The sequence below is a fragment of the Marmota marmota genome, unplaced genomic scaffold, assembly GCF_001458135.2.
Source record: "Marmota marmota marmota unplaced genomic scaffold, marMar, whole genome shotgun sequence".
Lineage (NCBI taxonomy): Eukaryota > Metazoa > Chordata > Mammalia > Rodentia > Sciuridae > Marmota > Marmota marmota.
In genome coordinates this window covers 1055766-1069633 of record NW_025999880.1, presented here as the reverse complement: position 1 = coordinate 1069633, position 13868 = coordinate 1055766, and the positions used below count along the sequence as shown (strand labels likewise).

Here is a 13868-nt window from a genome sequence, read left to right as displayed (position 1 = left end):
GAGCTCTTAAGACACCTCCCTTTTTGCAACTTTCTGTGCTATAAAGCTGCGCTCCTAGAGAGCTACGGGGCTGTCTTCTGTTCCCACAAGTTTCGGGAGAGTCAGTCCCAGCTGGCCGGAATTACAAGCTTGCTTTAATTTGATTTAAATTGGAGTCAGTGGTCTTTTCTTTGCGTCATGGTTTAATAAGTTTGACATCCTCAACCACTCCAGTCTGGATACATGCCAAGACAGCTGCAGTAGGCACCTTTTCTGGTCCAGACACATATTCTAAAAAGGTTTTCAGCAAAACTACCTTCAACAGGATGCAATGTATACAAAAAAAAAAAAAAAACCTAATATCCTCTCTTCACACAAATTGAAGAGACTTCACTCATGAAATATTAGACAAATCCAGTGAGCAAATTTGGCACAAACTGAACTCCCTTAATGAAGTAACAGCACCACAAGGCCCATGCAGAGGTGTTATTTCCAGAATAACAATATCACACATGGGTTCATATAGCTTCCTATCAAATTCTGAATGTAAAATAAAGGTTTAGAAATTCAGAAGCAAATATACTAGCTTTTATTTATTTTCTTAAAAAATAGCCTTCTTTTTCATACACACACACACAAAAAAAAATCATCCAAATTTCCCATAAACTCTAGGGCTTATCTGTCAGTACATTCTGTTTTTAAAAGAATATATTACCCCCTTATGGCTCCTAAAACTTACCTGTGAAGCATGTAATCTCTCATTTCCTTATTTTCCTCTGCAGAACCCTCCATATAAAGATGGCAAAGGAATGGAATCTTTTTCTTCAGATTTTGGCCTTGTAAACAAAAGTCACAGTTCTTCCTGTTGCAGCTGCTTAAAACCCACAAGGACAAGAGATAACTATGCCTTCCTGGCCCTGCTTCAACCAGACTAGAGTATTCTTGATGGTCTCAAACTACAGGATTTTTGCCTACTTTGTCCCCAATTTCCCCACCTTTCCTCCTTCTTGCATTTTCCCCCTCACTTGGTTCATACACAGAATTAGTTGACTTTCCAAGGGGGTTGAGAGGACAGGGGGAGAAATCTTGTATAACTGGAAAACAGCAGTACTGTTTTAGCTGCAACAAACATGTTTAACTCAACTTTCTTCTGACAGTTACCAGAAAAAAGCTCCACTGCCTCTCCTGACTACCAGGAGCACATGACAGGAGGCCCCAGGGCAAAAAAGAAGGCAAAGTTTACAAAGACAACTAAACCAAGAAAATAATGGGGTCATGAAAGCCTGAGGGAGGAAGACAGCACAGCCTAAAGGTAATTTCTGAGATCCAATCAAAATAAATAATACTGATTATCACACTTCAAGAAGGTGAAAGCAGGTACAGAGGAAAAGAAAGCCAAGTAGAAAGGAAATGTGCCACTAAAGTAGGAGTCATAGTTCTAATTTTCAGGACAACACAGTGATACTTACAAATGCACAAAAATTTTAGTCACCAAAATTTCAGAATGAGAATGAAGCTAATGCAAAATAAAAGATGCCGATAAAATCTTTAAAGGACAAAGGGGCCTGGACAAATATTTTGGACAAAGAGGTCTAATCTAGTTTGTGCAGAGAAGAAAAATCCTGCCTCAAAATAACACTGGGACATATATATCACTATGAAAACAAATTTGCAGTAGAAAATTTTAAAAATAAACAATGACTGAACATTATACAGAAACATCTTCCTGCTTTAGCTTTGAATTAAGTAGATGCTCTCATTATATTGCTCTCTTGTAATGCAAGGAAAAACAATAGCAAAAGACTCCTAAAGCTTAGGACCTATAGAAAGACAACTTCCTGAGACAAGTCCTCAGGATTGTTATAATTCACTGGGGTCATATTTAATCTGAATCATACACCATTAGAAAAAAATCACCCACCGAAGTGCTGGATAGAAATAGTTGATAATCTGATGTCAATCACACTGAGGGCTTATTAACCTTCCAGAGACTCTCCAAACAGAAGTATACAAATGACCTAAAGCACAGATAGAAGATTGATGATCAAAATAAAAAATCTTAATCTTAGTATATCCAGGTGACCCAAATTGAAAATAATCAATCAGGCAATCTAATGTGACCACCAGCCATAATAAAATAAGGAAGTCCCTAATTGTTCTCTTGTCTGTACCACTTTATGCCATCCCTCTACACCATGCTAGTGCCTGATGGTAATAGCCAAGTTTACTTGTTCCTTTAGAGAACGAAGCTGCCACAGAGGAGCCCTTCTGTCTTTACATGTCTTCAGGATAAAACATCTCAAAAGTAGAGCACTGAAGCCTTTGTTCAGGAGAATTACAGCAACCACAGATGTAGGAGCAGCTCAATGTCACACACATCTAAACATGTATAAACATAGACAGTTAACAAAAAAGAAGCATTCTTTGCCTTTGTTATAAAGTTTGATATTCAAAAAGCAAATAAAGCACTGAGTATAGAATAAGACAGCCTGTATGGCAATGGACTACATCTGAAAAATAAACAGAAGAAGGCACATTCAGTAACCAAGTTTATGCAAATCTTTCTACAACAACCAAACACATACAGCATACCAAGATAAAAAGCAAAACTAGAGTTCCAACTCTTGTGGATACTACGTACAATTTTTCTGTAATATTAGAAGACAAAAATAAAAAAAACATATTCACTTCCCCAAATTTGAAGAATTTTAATCTACCATGAATAGTGTCTCTAAGGTAGACACATACCTGGCACAAAATCCAACTAGAAGCCCACACTGATCCCAGCATTGTAACATGCCAAGGACCAAGAATGATGTAACAATTTATTCTGCAGACAATGATGCATTCGCTGGCTTGATCACAATGCAGTCTGAGTTATACTGCAGCACACCCAGAGGGACTGTTTTATATCAGGGCTTTTATAAGTAGAGAAATCTTGGATTAAAAGTATATCTTTATTGAAAATCAAATGACATGTATAAGAGTTTCTTTGTGGACTCTAAATTCTGTTTCATTGATAAATATGCATAGCCTTGCAGCAATGCCTCATGGTCTTTATAAGTGTGGCTTTATACTAAGTTTTGAAATCAGGTAGTGTAATTCTTCTAACTTTCCTCTCTGTTTTCAAAACTGACTATTCTGGTCGTTCAGTTTTTCTTGTAAATTTTAGGATCAGTTTGTCAAATTCTAGAAAGAAAAAAAAAAAGGCTGCAAGGTTTTGATATTGACTGAATTTATAGATAAATTTAAGGAGAATTACCATTTATCTTCACAATATTGAATCTTTGAAGTCCTGAACATGCACTGCCTCTCTCTTTTTTTTTTTTTTTTAAAGAGAGAGAGAGAGAGAGAGAATTTTTTAATATTTATTTTTTTAGTTTTTGGCAGACACAACATCTTTGTTTGTATGTGGTGCTGACGATCAAACCCGGGGCCGTGCGCATGCCAGGTGAGCGCGCTACCACTTGAGCCACAACCCCAGCCCCTCTCTTTTTATTTTGATCTTTTTAAATTTCAACCAGCAATGTTCTATAATTTTTAGCATACAAGTTTGTTATTTTTTCTGAAAACTTTATTCCTATTTTATCCTTTTTGATGCTACTGTAAATAAAGGTATTTTATTTTATTTTCAGATTGTTGATTTCTAGCTAGCATATAGAAATGTGGTGGACCTTTGTATATTGATCTTATAGCCTGTGACCTTGCTAAGTTAATTGATAAACTTATTTAAAAATTTTGTCATCACTTTTGAGAAATAATTCACATAGCATACATTTTACCCATTTAAAGTGTATAATTCAATGTTCTTGATCTATTCATATAGCCTATTCATATATAGCAATCACAACCAATTTTAGAACATTTTTATTACCCTAACAAGAAACCCCATAATCAGTAACAAGTCATTCCTCATTTCACTAACACCCTTCCCCAGTACTAGGCAATCACTACTTTCTATCCTTGTAGATTTGCTTATTATAGACTCTACATATAAATAAAAATATGATCTTCTATGACTGGCTTCTTTTGCTTAGCATATTTTCAATGGTGTAGAATGTATCAGTAGTACCTTGTAACTTTTTATGATGAACTAGTATTTCATTATATGAATATATCATATCCTCAAGTGTCCTGAAATTAACCAACACGCTTCTAAATAATTAGGTTAGGGCTGGGTTGTGGCTTAGTGGTAGAGTGCTTGCCTAGCACATGTGAGGTGCTGGGTTCGATCCTCAGCACCACATAAAAATAAATAAATAAAATAAAGGTATTGTGTCCAACTACAACTAAAAAAATTTTTTAAATAATTTATAGGTTAAAAAAATCACAATGAAAATAATATTTAAAATGGAATGATAACAAACTTGGAACATGGAATGATACCAAAACTTGAGAGCTATAATAAGATAAATTGTGGATACAAAGATAGAGAAATGCGGGGGCTGGGGATGTGGCTCAAGCGGTAGCGTGCTCGCCTGGCATGCGTGCGGCCCGGGTTCGATCCTCAGCACCACATACAAACAAAGATGTTGTGTCTGCTGAAAGCTAAAAAATAAATATCAAAAATTCTCTCTCTCTCCCTATCTCTCTCTCTCACCTCTCTCTTTAAAGGAAAAAAAAAGATAGAGAAATGAATAGATATATGATAAAGTATAGAAAAAAAATTAATGGGAGAATCTAATAGTGAGTGCACAAGTACTCTCTGTAAAACACTCTCAATTTTGCTGGGTGATTGCAATGTAGCAGTTGTTTTTGTTTTTGTTTTGTTTTGTTTTGATTGAACCCAGGGAGCTTTACCACTGATCTACATCCCCAGACTTTTCTAAGTTTTTATTTTGAGACAGGATCTCTCTAAGTTGCTGAAGTTTGCCTCAAACTGGTCCTCCTGTCTTAGCTTCTCAAGTTGCTAGGACTACAGGTATGTGCCGGCTGATGGCAATTTTTTATGGCAAAATATTGAGGGAAGGGCTGGGGTTGTGGCTCAGCAGTAGAGCACTCACTTAGCACATGCAAGGTGCTAGGGTTGATGCTCAGCACCACATAAAAATAAAATGAAGGTATTGTGTCCAACTATAACTAAAACAAAATATTTAAAAGAATAAATGTTGAGGGGGTAAAAAAAACTTGTGGGATAAAGCTTACACTCGGCTTACAGGAAAGTGTAGTTTTTAGAAATAGAAAAGAAAGAACCCAAAATCAATGATTTAAGCAACTGAAAAGGTTTTTTAGTTTTTTTTTTCCTGGTTCCCACCATTTAATTGTATTTTATCCACATGGTGTTAGGGGAAATGATAAGCTTTCCTGCTCCAACACATTAAAAGAAATATTAGGAGACCTTTTAAAAGAACAACATCCACTCCATTGCTAAAAGTTGATGCTTTGACAGCTTAAAGAGTTTTCACTGTATGTTTAGAATTAATCTTTGAATGAAAAAAGTTAAATTCAAGGGGCTGGGGTTGTGGCTCAGTGGCAGAGCGCTTGCCTTGTACATGTAGGCACTGGGTTCGATCCTCAGCACCCCATAAAAATAAATAAACAAAATAAAGATATTGTGTCCATGTATAATTTTTTTTAAAAAGTTAAATTCTATGTGACATGTCCTCAATGCCTGAAAAAGTTTTTACATGGGAAAAACAGGGCTTAAAATTTTCCTTCTAGTTTTACTCTTGAATTCTCCAATTTTTTAAAATATTATTATTGCCTTTTGTGACTGTCTTTGATCAATTCTTAGGCAAGCGCTCTATCACTGAACTCCATCCACAACATTTGATCAACCTTTATCTCGCTCTCATTTCTTCAACAAATATTTATTGACTATTACAAACTATAGAAAGTAATAGTAAACAAAATATGCGATCTTTGCCCATGTGTTACAATATAATGGAGATAAGAATCAAATAAATAGGTTAACAAGAATATTATAAATTGTGATAAATGCTATGACAGTAGGGGAGAAGGGAATATAATGAGCAATAGCAAGCCTCTTGGAGCAAATGAAACCTAAAAGATTTAAGTAATCTGGCTGGGTGTGGTGGTACACTCCTGTAATCCCAGCAGCTCACAGGATGAGACAGGAAGTTTATGAGTTCAAGGCCAGCCTCAGCAACTTATCGAGACCCTAAGCAACTTAGTGAGACCCTATCTCTAAATAAAATATTTTTTAAAAGCTAGTGGTATGGCTCAGGTTAAGCACCTCTGGGTTCAATCTCCAGTTCAAAATAAATAAAAAGATTTTAAGTAATCACCGAGAGAATGAAAGAGAAGTCTAGGCAGAAGGACTGGTGCATGTGGCCCTGAGATAGGTAAATGACTGGCCCACTAAAGGAACTGAAAGACCAGTATGATTGAAGCATTGTTAGCAAATGGAAGTTGAAAGAAGTCAAACCACTCATAAGAATTTTATATCTTATGCTATGTGCAACAAGAACCCAGAAAGCCAAAGTTTAGAGCTAGGAGTATACCTAGTGGGGTGCTTGCTAGTTTACGTGAGGCCCTGGGCTTAATCCCCAGTACCACCCAAGAAAAAAAGGAGTAATATAAGCAAGGAATCCAATTAGGTGACTATTCAAGTAGTCCAGGCCAGAGTTGATGAATCAAAGTTCTAATAAAGTGATGGCAAATAAATATACTGAGATAAATATGTGGAGATAGAATCAACAGAACTGAAGAAGGATTCCCCACAATTGTGACATGAGCCAAGTAGCTGAATGTGCCATTTAATGGGGTGGGACAGATGAGGTGTGGAACAAACTTATGGAGAAGGGTGGGGAAAATCAAAAGTTCAAAGACTATAGAATACTCAAGTGAAATTTCATATAAATAGGCAAATAGCAAGTGATCTCAGATGATAGGTATATGATGAGTATTATAAATTTGGGAGTCAAAAGCATACGAGCAGTAGCAAAGGAATGAGATTGAACAGAGATAAAATATATATCAAGGGAAAACAGAAGGTCCAGGTTAGAGCAATGAAAAAAAGCCAACATTTCAAGGTTACATGAAAGAGGACAAGTTTGCAAAGGAGACCTGAAAAAGTAGTATGGAGATAGGAGAAAAGCAACGAAAATGTTATCTTTTTTTAAAATATTTTTTTAGTTGTAAATGGACACAATACCTTTATTTTATTTGTTTATTTTTATGTGGGGGATCGAACCCAGTGCCTCACACATGTAGGCAAGTGCTCTACCACTGAGCCACAACTCTGTTCTAGAAAGTGCTATTATTTTTAACAGAAAAGACAAGACTGTGTTTTAAGGGAAAAATACCTATTTAATAGAACTGTTGAAAGGCCCAAAAGAATGAGAACTGAAAAACATCCACTGGATTTAGTAATATGCAGTCATTCGTGATTTTATAAGAGCAGTTTCACCATGGTTGGACTGAGACCAAACTAGAATAGCTTGAAGAATGAATGGAAAATGTGGCAGTAGAGAAAGCACTTCTGAAATTTTGGCCATGAAGTGAGGCAAAGAGGGCAGTAATCCAAAGGGAATATGGCCATCAAAGAAGGGTTTCCTAAAGATGGGAGAGAGCAGAACACAGCAAAACAAGGAGGAATGATCACCAACAGGCATGATCTAGCAGAAAAAAGGAATATTTAAAATATAAAGAAGAAAAGGATAGCCAAAGGAGGGAGAGCACTTAGTGCTTATAACAAAAAGAAAAAATGAGAATGGGAATAGAGATACAAGTAAGTTTGAGATGAAGTGTTAGAAAGGAAAATCTTTGGCCTAATAGTTTTTATTTTTTTCTTAATGAAATAGATGGCCAAGTAATAAAAGTATACAGGGAACAGACCAAGGGGAGGCTAATGGCTTAAGGACAATGATGAAGGAATGAAATTGTTACAGTGGAAAACAGAAGGCCAAATTACCAGGGAGGGAAAAAGGCAAATGAACAAGAAAAATTTCATAGCACAAGCAGAATTTGAGAAGAATGATGATCTCAAGAGATAAATGCAGTCAAACACGGTAGCACGTGACTATAATCCCAGTGACTTGGGAGACTTAGGCAGGAGGATTGCCAAATTCAAGGCCAGCCTTAGCAACTTAATGAAACCCTGTCTCAAAATTAAAATTAAAATAAAGGGCTGGGGGTGTAGCTAGTGGTAGAGAACCCCTAGGTTAAACCTTTAATGTGTGCCCCCTATAAACACATAGGCAATGTAACTTCAACAGTCAGGGAAAGGAAGTGTCAATAAGAAAACATGACAATGAGAGAGAGACCAAAATAAGAGACCGAGCCAAAAACAGAAGGAGCAAAGGACACAAAGATGGAATGAATGTATGGGGTACATTGAAGAAGAGTCAAAAATCTAGTGTAACTGAAATAAGGAAAGAACACTGAGTACATAGAGAAACAAGACTAGAAAAAAATCAGTTGTGGCCAGATTGTAAAATAATCTGAATGCCATGACTGAATGCCTCAGACATTATTAGGTTAGGTAAATTATGTAATCTGAATTTGTATCCTAATCTGTAAAATGCAGGTAATTAGCACTCGCTCTACAGGACTGTTTGGTTAAATGAGATAAATATTTAAGTACTTAGCACAGTGTCTGCCCTATAGTAAGTGCTCAAAAACTGGCAGTAAAAGTTGAGGTTGACATATGAGACCCTCAATGACCTAACCTCTATCTTACCAGCCTCTTCTTCCATTCCACTAACCACACTATCTCCCTTAACATTCAAGTAATACTCAATGATTTGTAATTGCCTTAACATACTAAATGTTTCGCTGGCAACTCTGCTCATGTTGTCTACCCTTCCTGCTATACAGACACCTCTCTCTGTAAGCCTGTCTTTTTACTGTTCATCATTAAAATCCCAATATAAATATCTCTGAGACCTTATCAGATTCCTAGAGGTCTCATCAAACCTACCATAATAATAATTAGAGCTGTTATAAGTATCCAGAAAAAGATAAGCCAGTGAAGTCACACAAGACTATAGTCCCAATTATTCAGAAGGCTGAGGCAGGAGGATTGTGTTTGGAGGTGAGGTGCTAAGCAACTCAGTGAGACCCTATTTCTAAATAAAATACAAAATAGGCCTGGAGATGTGAGGCTCAGTGTTCCAGTCCTCCGAGTTCAATCCCCAGTACCAAAAAAAAAAAAAGTCTATAGTTTACTTGAAAGCACTGTACCAATGTTAATTACATATGTGTGTGGGCGGGTGTGTATGTGTGTTTGTATTTTAGTTGTTGATTTATGTATTTATATGCGGTGCTGAGAACTGAACCCAGAGCCTCACACATGGGAGGCAAATGCTCTACCACTGAGCCACAACCCCAGCTCTAATTACTTGGTTTTAATAAATGCTAAGTAAGGGTTGTCAGATAAAATATAAGATGCCCACTTAAATTTGAATTTCACATAAGCAAGTTTTTATATAGATATGTCTCTATGCATTACTTGGGACAACTTATACTGAAAAATTATTCTTTGTGCATCTGAAATTCAAAATTAACTGGGCATCCTGTGTTTTATTTGCTTTACCGGGAAACTCTACATTAATGTACTATGGCTATAAAGGATGTTAACATTAGGTGAAATGGAATAAAGAATACATAGAAATTCTGTGCTATCTTCACAATTTTTCTGTAAGTTTAAAATAAAAAGATTTTAAAATCAAACCTAAAAGATTTTTAATAAGGTAAGAAGATGTTATATGGAAAAAAGAAAGAAAAGTGAACTATGTATTCATAGAACTGTATATTCATTATCATCATTATTATACCCCCTCCCCGGCCCCTGCCATTTTTCCATCTTTTTTTTTTTTTTAATATTTATTCTTAAGTTTTAGGTGGACACAATATCTTTATTTTACATTTATGTGGTGCTGAGGATCGAACCCAGTGCCTCGTGCATGCTAGGCAAGCACTCTACCACTGAGCCACAACCCCAGCCCCCCCTTTTTTTTTGGCACTGGGAATTGAACTCAGGTGCACTCTACCTCTGAGCTACACCCCCAGCCCTTTTGATTTTTTATTTTGAGACAAGGTCTTGTTAAATTGTCCAGGCTGGCTTCCAATTTGCAATTCTCCTGCCTCAGCTTCCCAAGTCACTGAATAACAGATTTATGCTACCCATGTCTGGCTTCATTATAATATAATTTTTTAATTAAATTTATTAAGGGATAAAAATCACTGAAAGAAAATATTATGTAGTAGTTACCAACGGATGATTATTTTCATGTCCTTTAATATACTTTCTAGATTTCTAACTTTTCTACTGTAAACACATATTACTTCTAATAACTTAAAAATATAAAGCAGTTGTGCTGGGCACAGTGGCACATGCCTGCAATCCTAAGGACTTGGGAAGCTAAGGCAGGAAGATTCCAAATTCAAGGTCAGCCTCAGCAACTTGATGAGACCCTGTCTCAATATAAAAAATAAAAGGGCTGGAGTGCTGGGGTTGTGGCTCAGTGGTAGAGCACTTGCCTTGCATGTGTAAGGCACTGGGTTTGTTCTCAGCACCGCATATAAATAAATGAATAAAATAAAGGTAAGGAAGGAAGGAAGGAAGGAAGGAAGGAAGGAAGGAAGGAAGGAAAGGGCTGGGGATGTGGCTCAGTGGTTAAGCACCCCAAACCAAAAAAAGAAGAAGAAGAAAGGGCAGGGACAGTAAATGTATGCATTACAGTAGAAGTAACAGAAGCAAGAAACATTATTAAGTGGTTGTCCTGAGCCCTACTTACAGCATTCATAATTAATCAAGTTTATAGAATAAACTCCTGGGACAAACACATACATGGAAATAGCTCCTATTTTCTGAATGGCAAGAAAGGAAGGTGGAAGATGAAGAGAAGATACTACTGCCCTCAGCCAAAGAGTACTAAGTTGCAGATCTCATAACAAACTTTGCCGAGTACTCAGCAATAAGGTACCACGGCAACTGGAAACCTCAAGAATATCAAGGAAGGAGCACTGAAAAAAATTTGGAGAGCTACGGCGGGAAGAAGAAAGCTCAGGAAAGCTAAATGAGAAATGCTAAGAAAATCAAAATATAAGAACCCTCTTACAGGGCTGGGGATGTGGCTCAAGCGGTAGCGCGCTTGCCTGGCATGCGTGCAGCCCGGGTTCGATCCTCAGCACCACATACCAACAAAGATGTTGTGTCCGCCGAGAACTAAAAATAAATAAATAAATAAATATTTAAAAAAAAAAAAAAAAAAGAACCCTCTTACAGGCCTATCTATAAGCAAAGCTATAATAGACATTCAAAACTAGAACCAGTTTCCTTATTTATCATATTGACAGAGATGAGCCAAAAGATAGAAAGAATGAAATTTCAATAATGGTTGTTCTCAATAACTGTAACATTGACAGTTTATGTCTGATGTCATCAAAAGCCTTTCAATCCTAATTTCCAAGTTTTAAGCACTAGTGTGGAAAAAAAGAATCTTTTCATATCAAAAAAAAATTATCTTATAAAAGGGCTACTTGGTAATAATAAATAATGCCACATAATATCTGTATGCCACATTTTATTTCTCCAAAACCTTTTGCAGTTAATTTTATTTCCATGTCTACAGTTAAATGAAGTCATTTCAAACTCAAATATTTTAAAATAAATGATTAAAAAGAGGGAATCATTATTTCTTTCATATAACAATTAGAGATTGTTCTCAGATAAAGTCACTAACTAAACATGTTTGCTAAGCATGAAATGTGGTTGTTCAATATTTTGAGCATATATTTTAAGACCAAATAGAGGAAATTGAGATGGAGTTTTAAATACTAATAACATGAACTACCGGATAAAAAAAGGTTTAAAGAAATTGCACTAAGCTAAGAGGGATAAAATGTTTCCAACTTGACCTCAACCAGGAATTCAGCATACTAGTTGACAAAACTGATTATAATCCTGTGTGATTAATAACATGGGTTGATATCAAGTGGTACATATTATGTATGCAGAACAATCTAACCTCAAGCTGCATTCCATAAGGAGCTTTTAGAAACTGGCAGTACCCACAAAAATAAATGCCTTTATTATGTGCCACCAAATCAGGCAATAGTTATAAAAAAGAAATAATATTTTTTCTGCTACTAGGGATTGAACCCAGGGGTGGTCTATCACTGAGTAACATCCCTAGTCCTTTTAGTTTTTGATAGGGCCTTGCTAAGGTGCTTAGGACTGGCCACAAACTTGCGATCCTCCTGTCTTAGGCTCTGGAGTTGCTGGGATTACAGAAGTGCGCGACCAAACCCAGCAGTTATAAATTTCCACATTCAGGGGCTGGGGTTGTAGCTCAGTGGTAGAGAGCTTGCCTAGCACGTGTGAGTCACTGGGTTCAATCCTCAGCACTACATAAAAATAAATGAATAAAATAAAGGTATTGTGTCTATCTATAACTAAAAATATTTTTTTAATATTTATTTTTTTAGTTTTAGATGGACACAATATCATTATTTTTTATTTTTATGTGGTGCTAAGGATCGAACCCAGTGCCTCATGCATGCTGGGTGTGCACTCTACTACTAGCCACAACCCCAGCCCCTACAGCTAAAAGTATTTTTTTAAAAAACTACATCTTACATGAAGTTCAAAACCAGCAAAAAAGATTTCCACAGTCTTTTAAGAATCATCTTAAATATTCAATAAATATAAATGAGTTTCAGAACTGTTTCAGCCCTCCAGTTCATTATTATCTAATCTTATCCAAAAATAAAAAGCCAAAACAATTGTCTTCAATGAAGCCTGTATATTCCCACCAAGCTATAACTACTTTCTTAAGGCCAATCTTCAAATATTTGGGTCACAAAGCTTAGAAAGTACTTCTAGTGTTTCTTTGGATTCTGGAAAAGCAAGATGTAAGTCATCTCCACCCCTGGAAAAGTCTATTTCCTAATCCTGTTCATCCTTCATACCATAAAATTTCTCATTTAGCACCTAAAAATCAGACCCTAAACTTGAGAGAAACCCAATCTCATCTATATTATGGCAATACTTCACTTGGGATCAGATGATTTCTCATTAACATTCTGAAGATTGTACCTACCCCCTGAATCTACACCATCTGTGAAAGATTAGGCTATTCATTCTAGAAGCTGATCCTTAAACACCAGAGGTCTCTATTTAGAGTTCAAAGAGTAAAAAGGAAGGGCACAAGGGCATGTGACTTTATCACAGTGACTGGAGGCTGAGGCAGGAGAATCCCAGATCTGAGGCCAGCCTTGGCAATTTAGCAAGACCCTAACTCAGTAAGGGGATGTAGGTGGGTGGTAGAGCCCCCAAATTCAATCCCCAGTACGGGGGAAAAAAAGAATATCCAAATCAATATCTTAATTTTTACAGAGATGAAAATGAGTCCAAGGAAAAACATGAACTATCAATGGTCACATATCTAATTAGTTGCAGAAGTCGGAGAAGTCTATTATCAAATGAATTTGACAGAATTACCCTCAATGACACCTATCCACAGGTGACTTAATTAAAAGATGGATCAAAGGAGAAACTTTGTCCTATTTTGGAACATTAGTTAGGTGAGAAGCCAGTGGAAACTGGAAACTGTCCCCTTCCCAGACTGCTGATCACACTTCTATCCAGAACTCCTCCACTGGCACCTGTCCCCTTTCCAGGCTGCTGATCACACTTCTGTCCATGACTCCTCCACGAGCTACCAGTACGAGTTTTGCCAACAGTAAGGCATGCAAAGAACTAAGCACACAGTCTGCATAGTAGCCATGAACTTGGAATGACTTTGCAACTACAAACTGCCTTGTAATATCATTAATTGAGTTTCCTATAATGGTAATTATCTCACCATTGCCAAACTCAGTTTCCTCAGCAAATGGACATTATGTTTCACATAGTTTTAAGTTCTCATGGAGCTGTGAGACTTCAAGGAGTCAGTTAATCCAGTCTTTCACCGGGGGGG

The 13868-nt window shown here is 36.6% G+C and overlaps 1 protein-coding gene across 3 annotated transcripts in view; it reads right to left on the bottom strand.

Moving 5' to 3' along the window:
- Nucleotides 1-13868, bottom strand: part of Acaca (acetyl-CoA carboxylase alpha) — a 236173-nt gene that overhangs the window by 200185 nt on the left and 22120 nt on the right. For 2 of the 3 annotated variants that reach the window (XM_015495351.2, XM_015495352.2), the window contains exon 1: nt 719-2072. The exons of the other annotated variant lie outside the window; for it this stretch is intronic. In XM_015495351.2, coding sequence (XP_015350837.1) covers nt 719-771 — 53 coding nt within the window. In that variant the 5' untranslated portion in view covers nt 772-2072. Of the gene's footprint in view, nt 1-718; nt 2073-13868 lie in introns of those variants that run through there. 3 annotated transcript variants of the gene reach the window in all.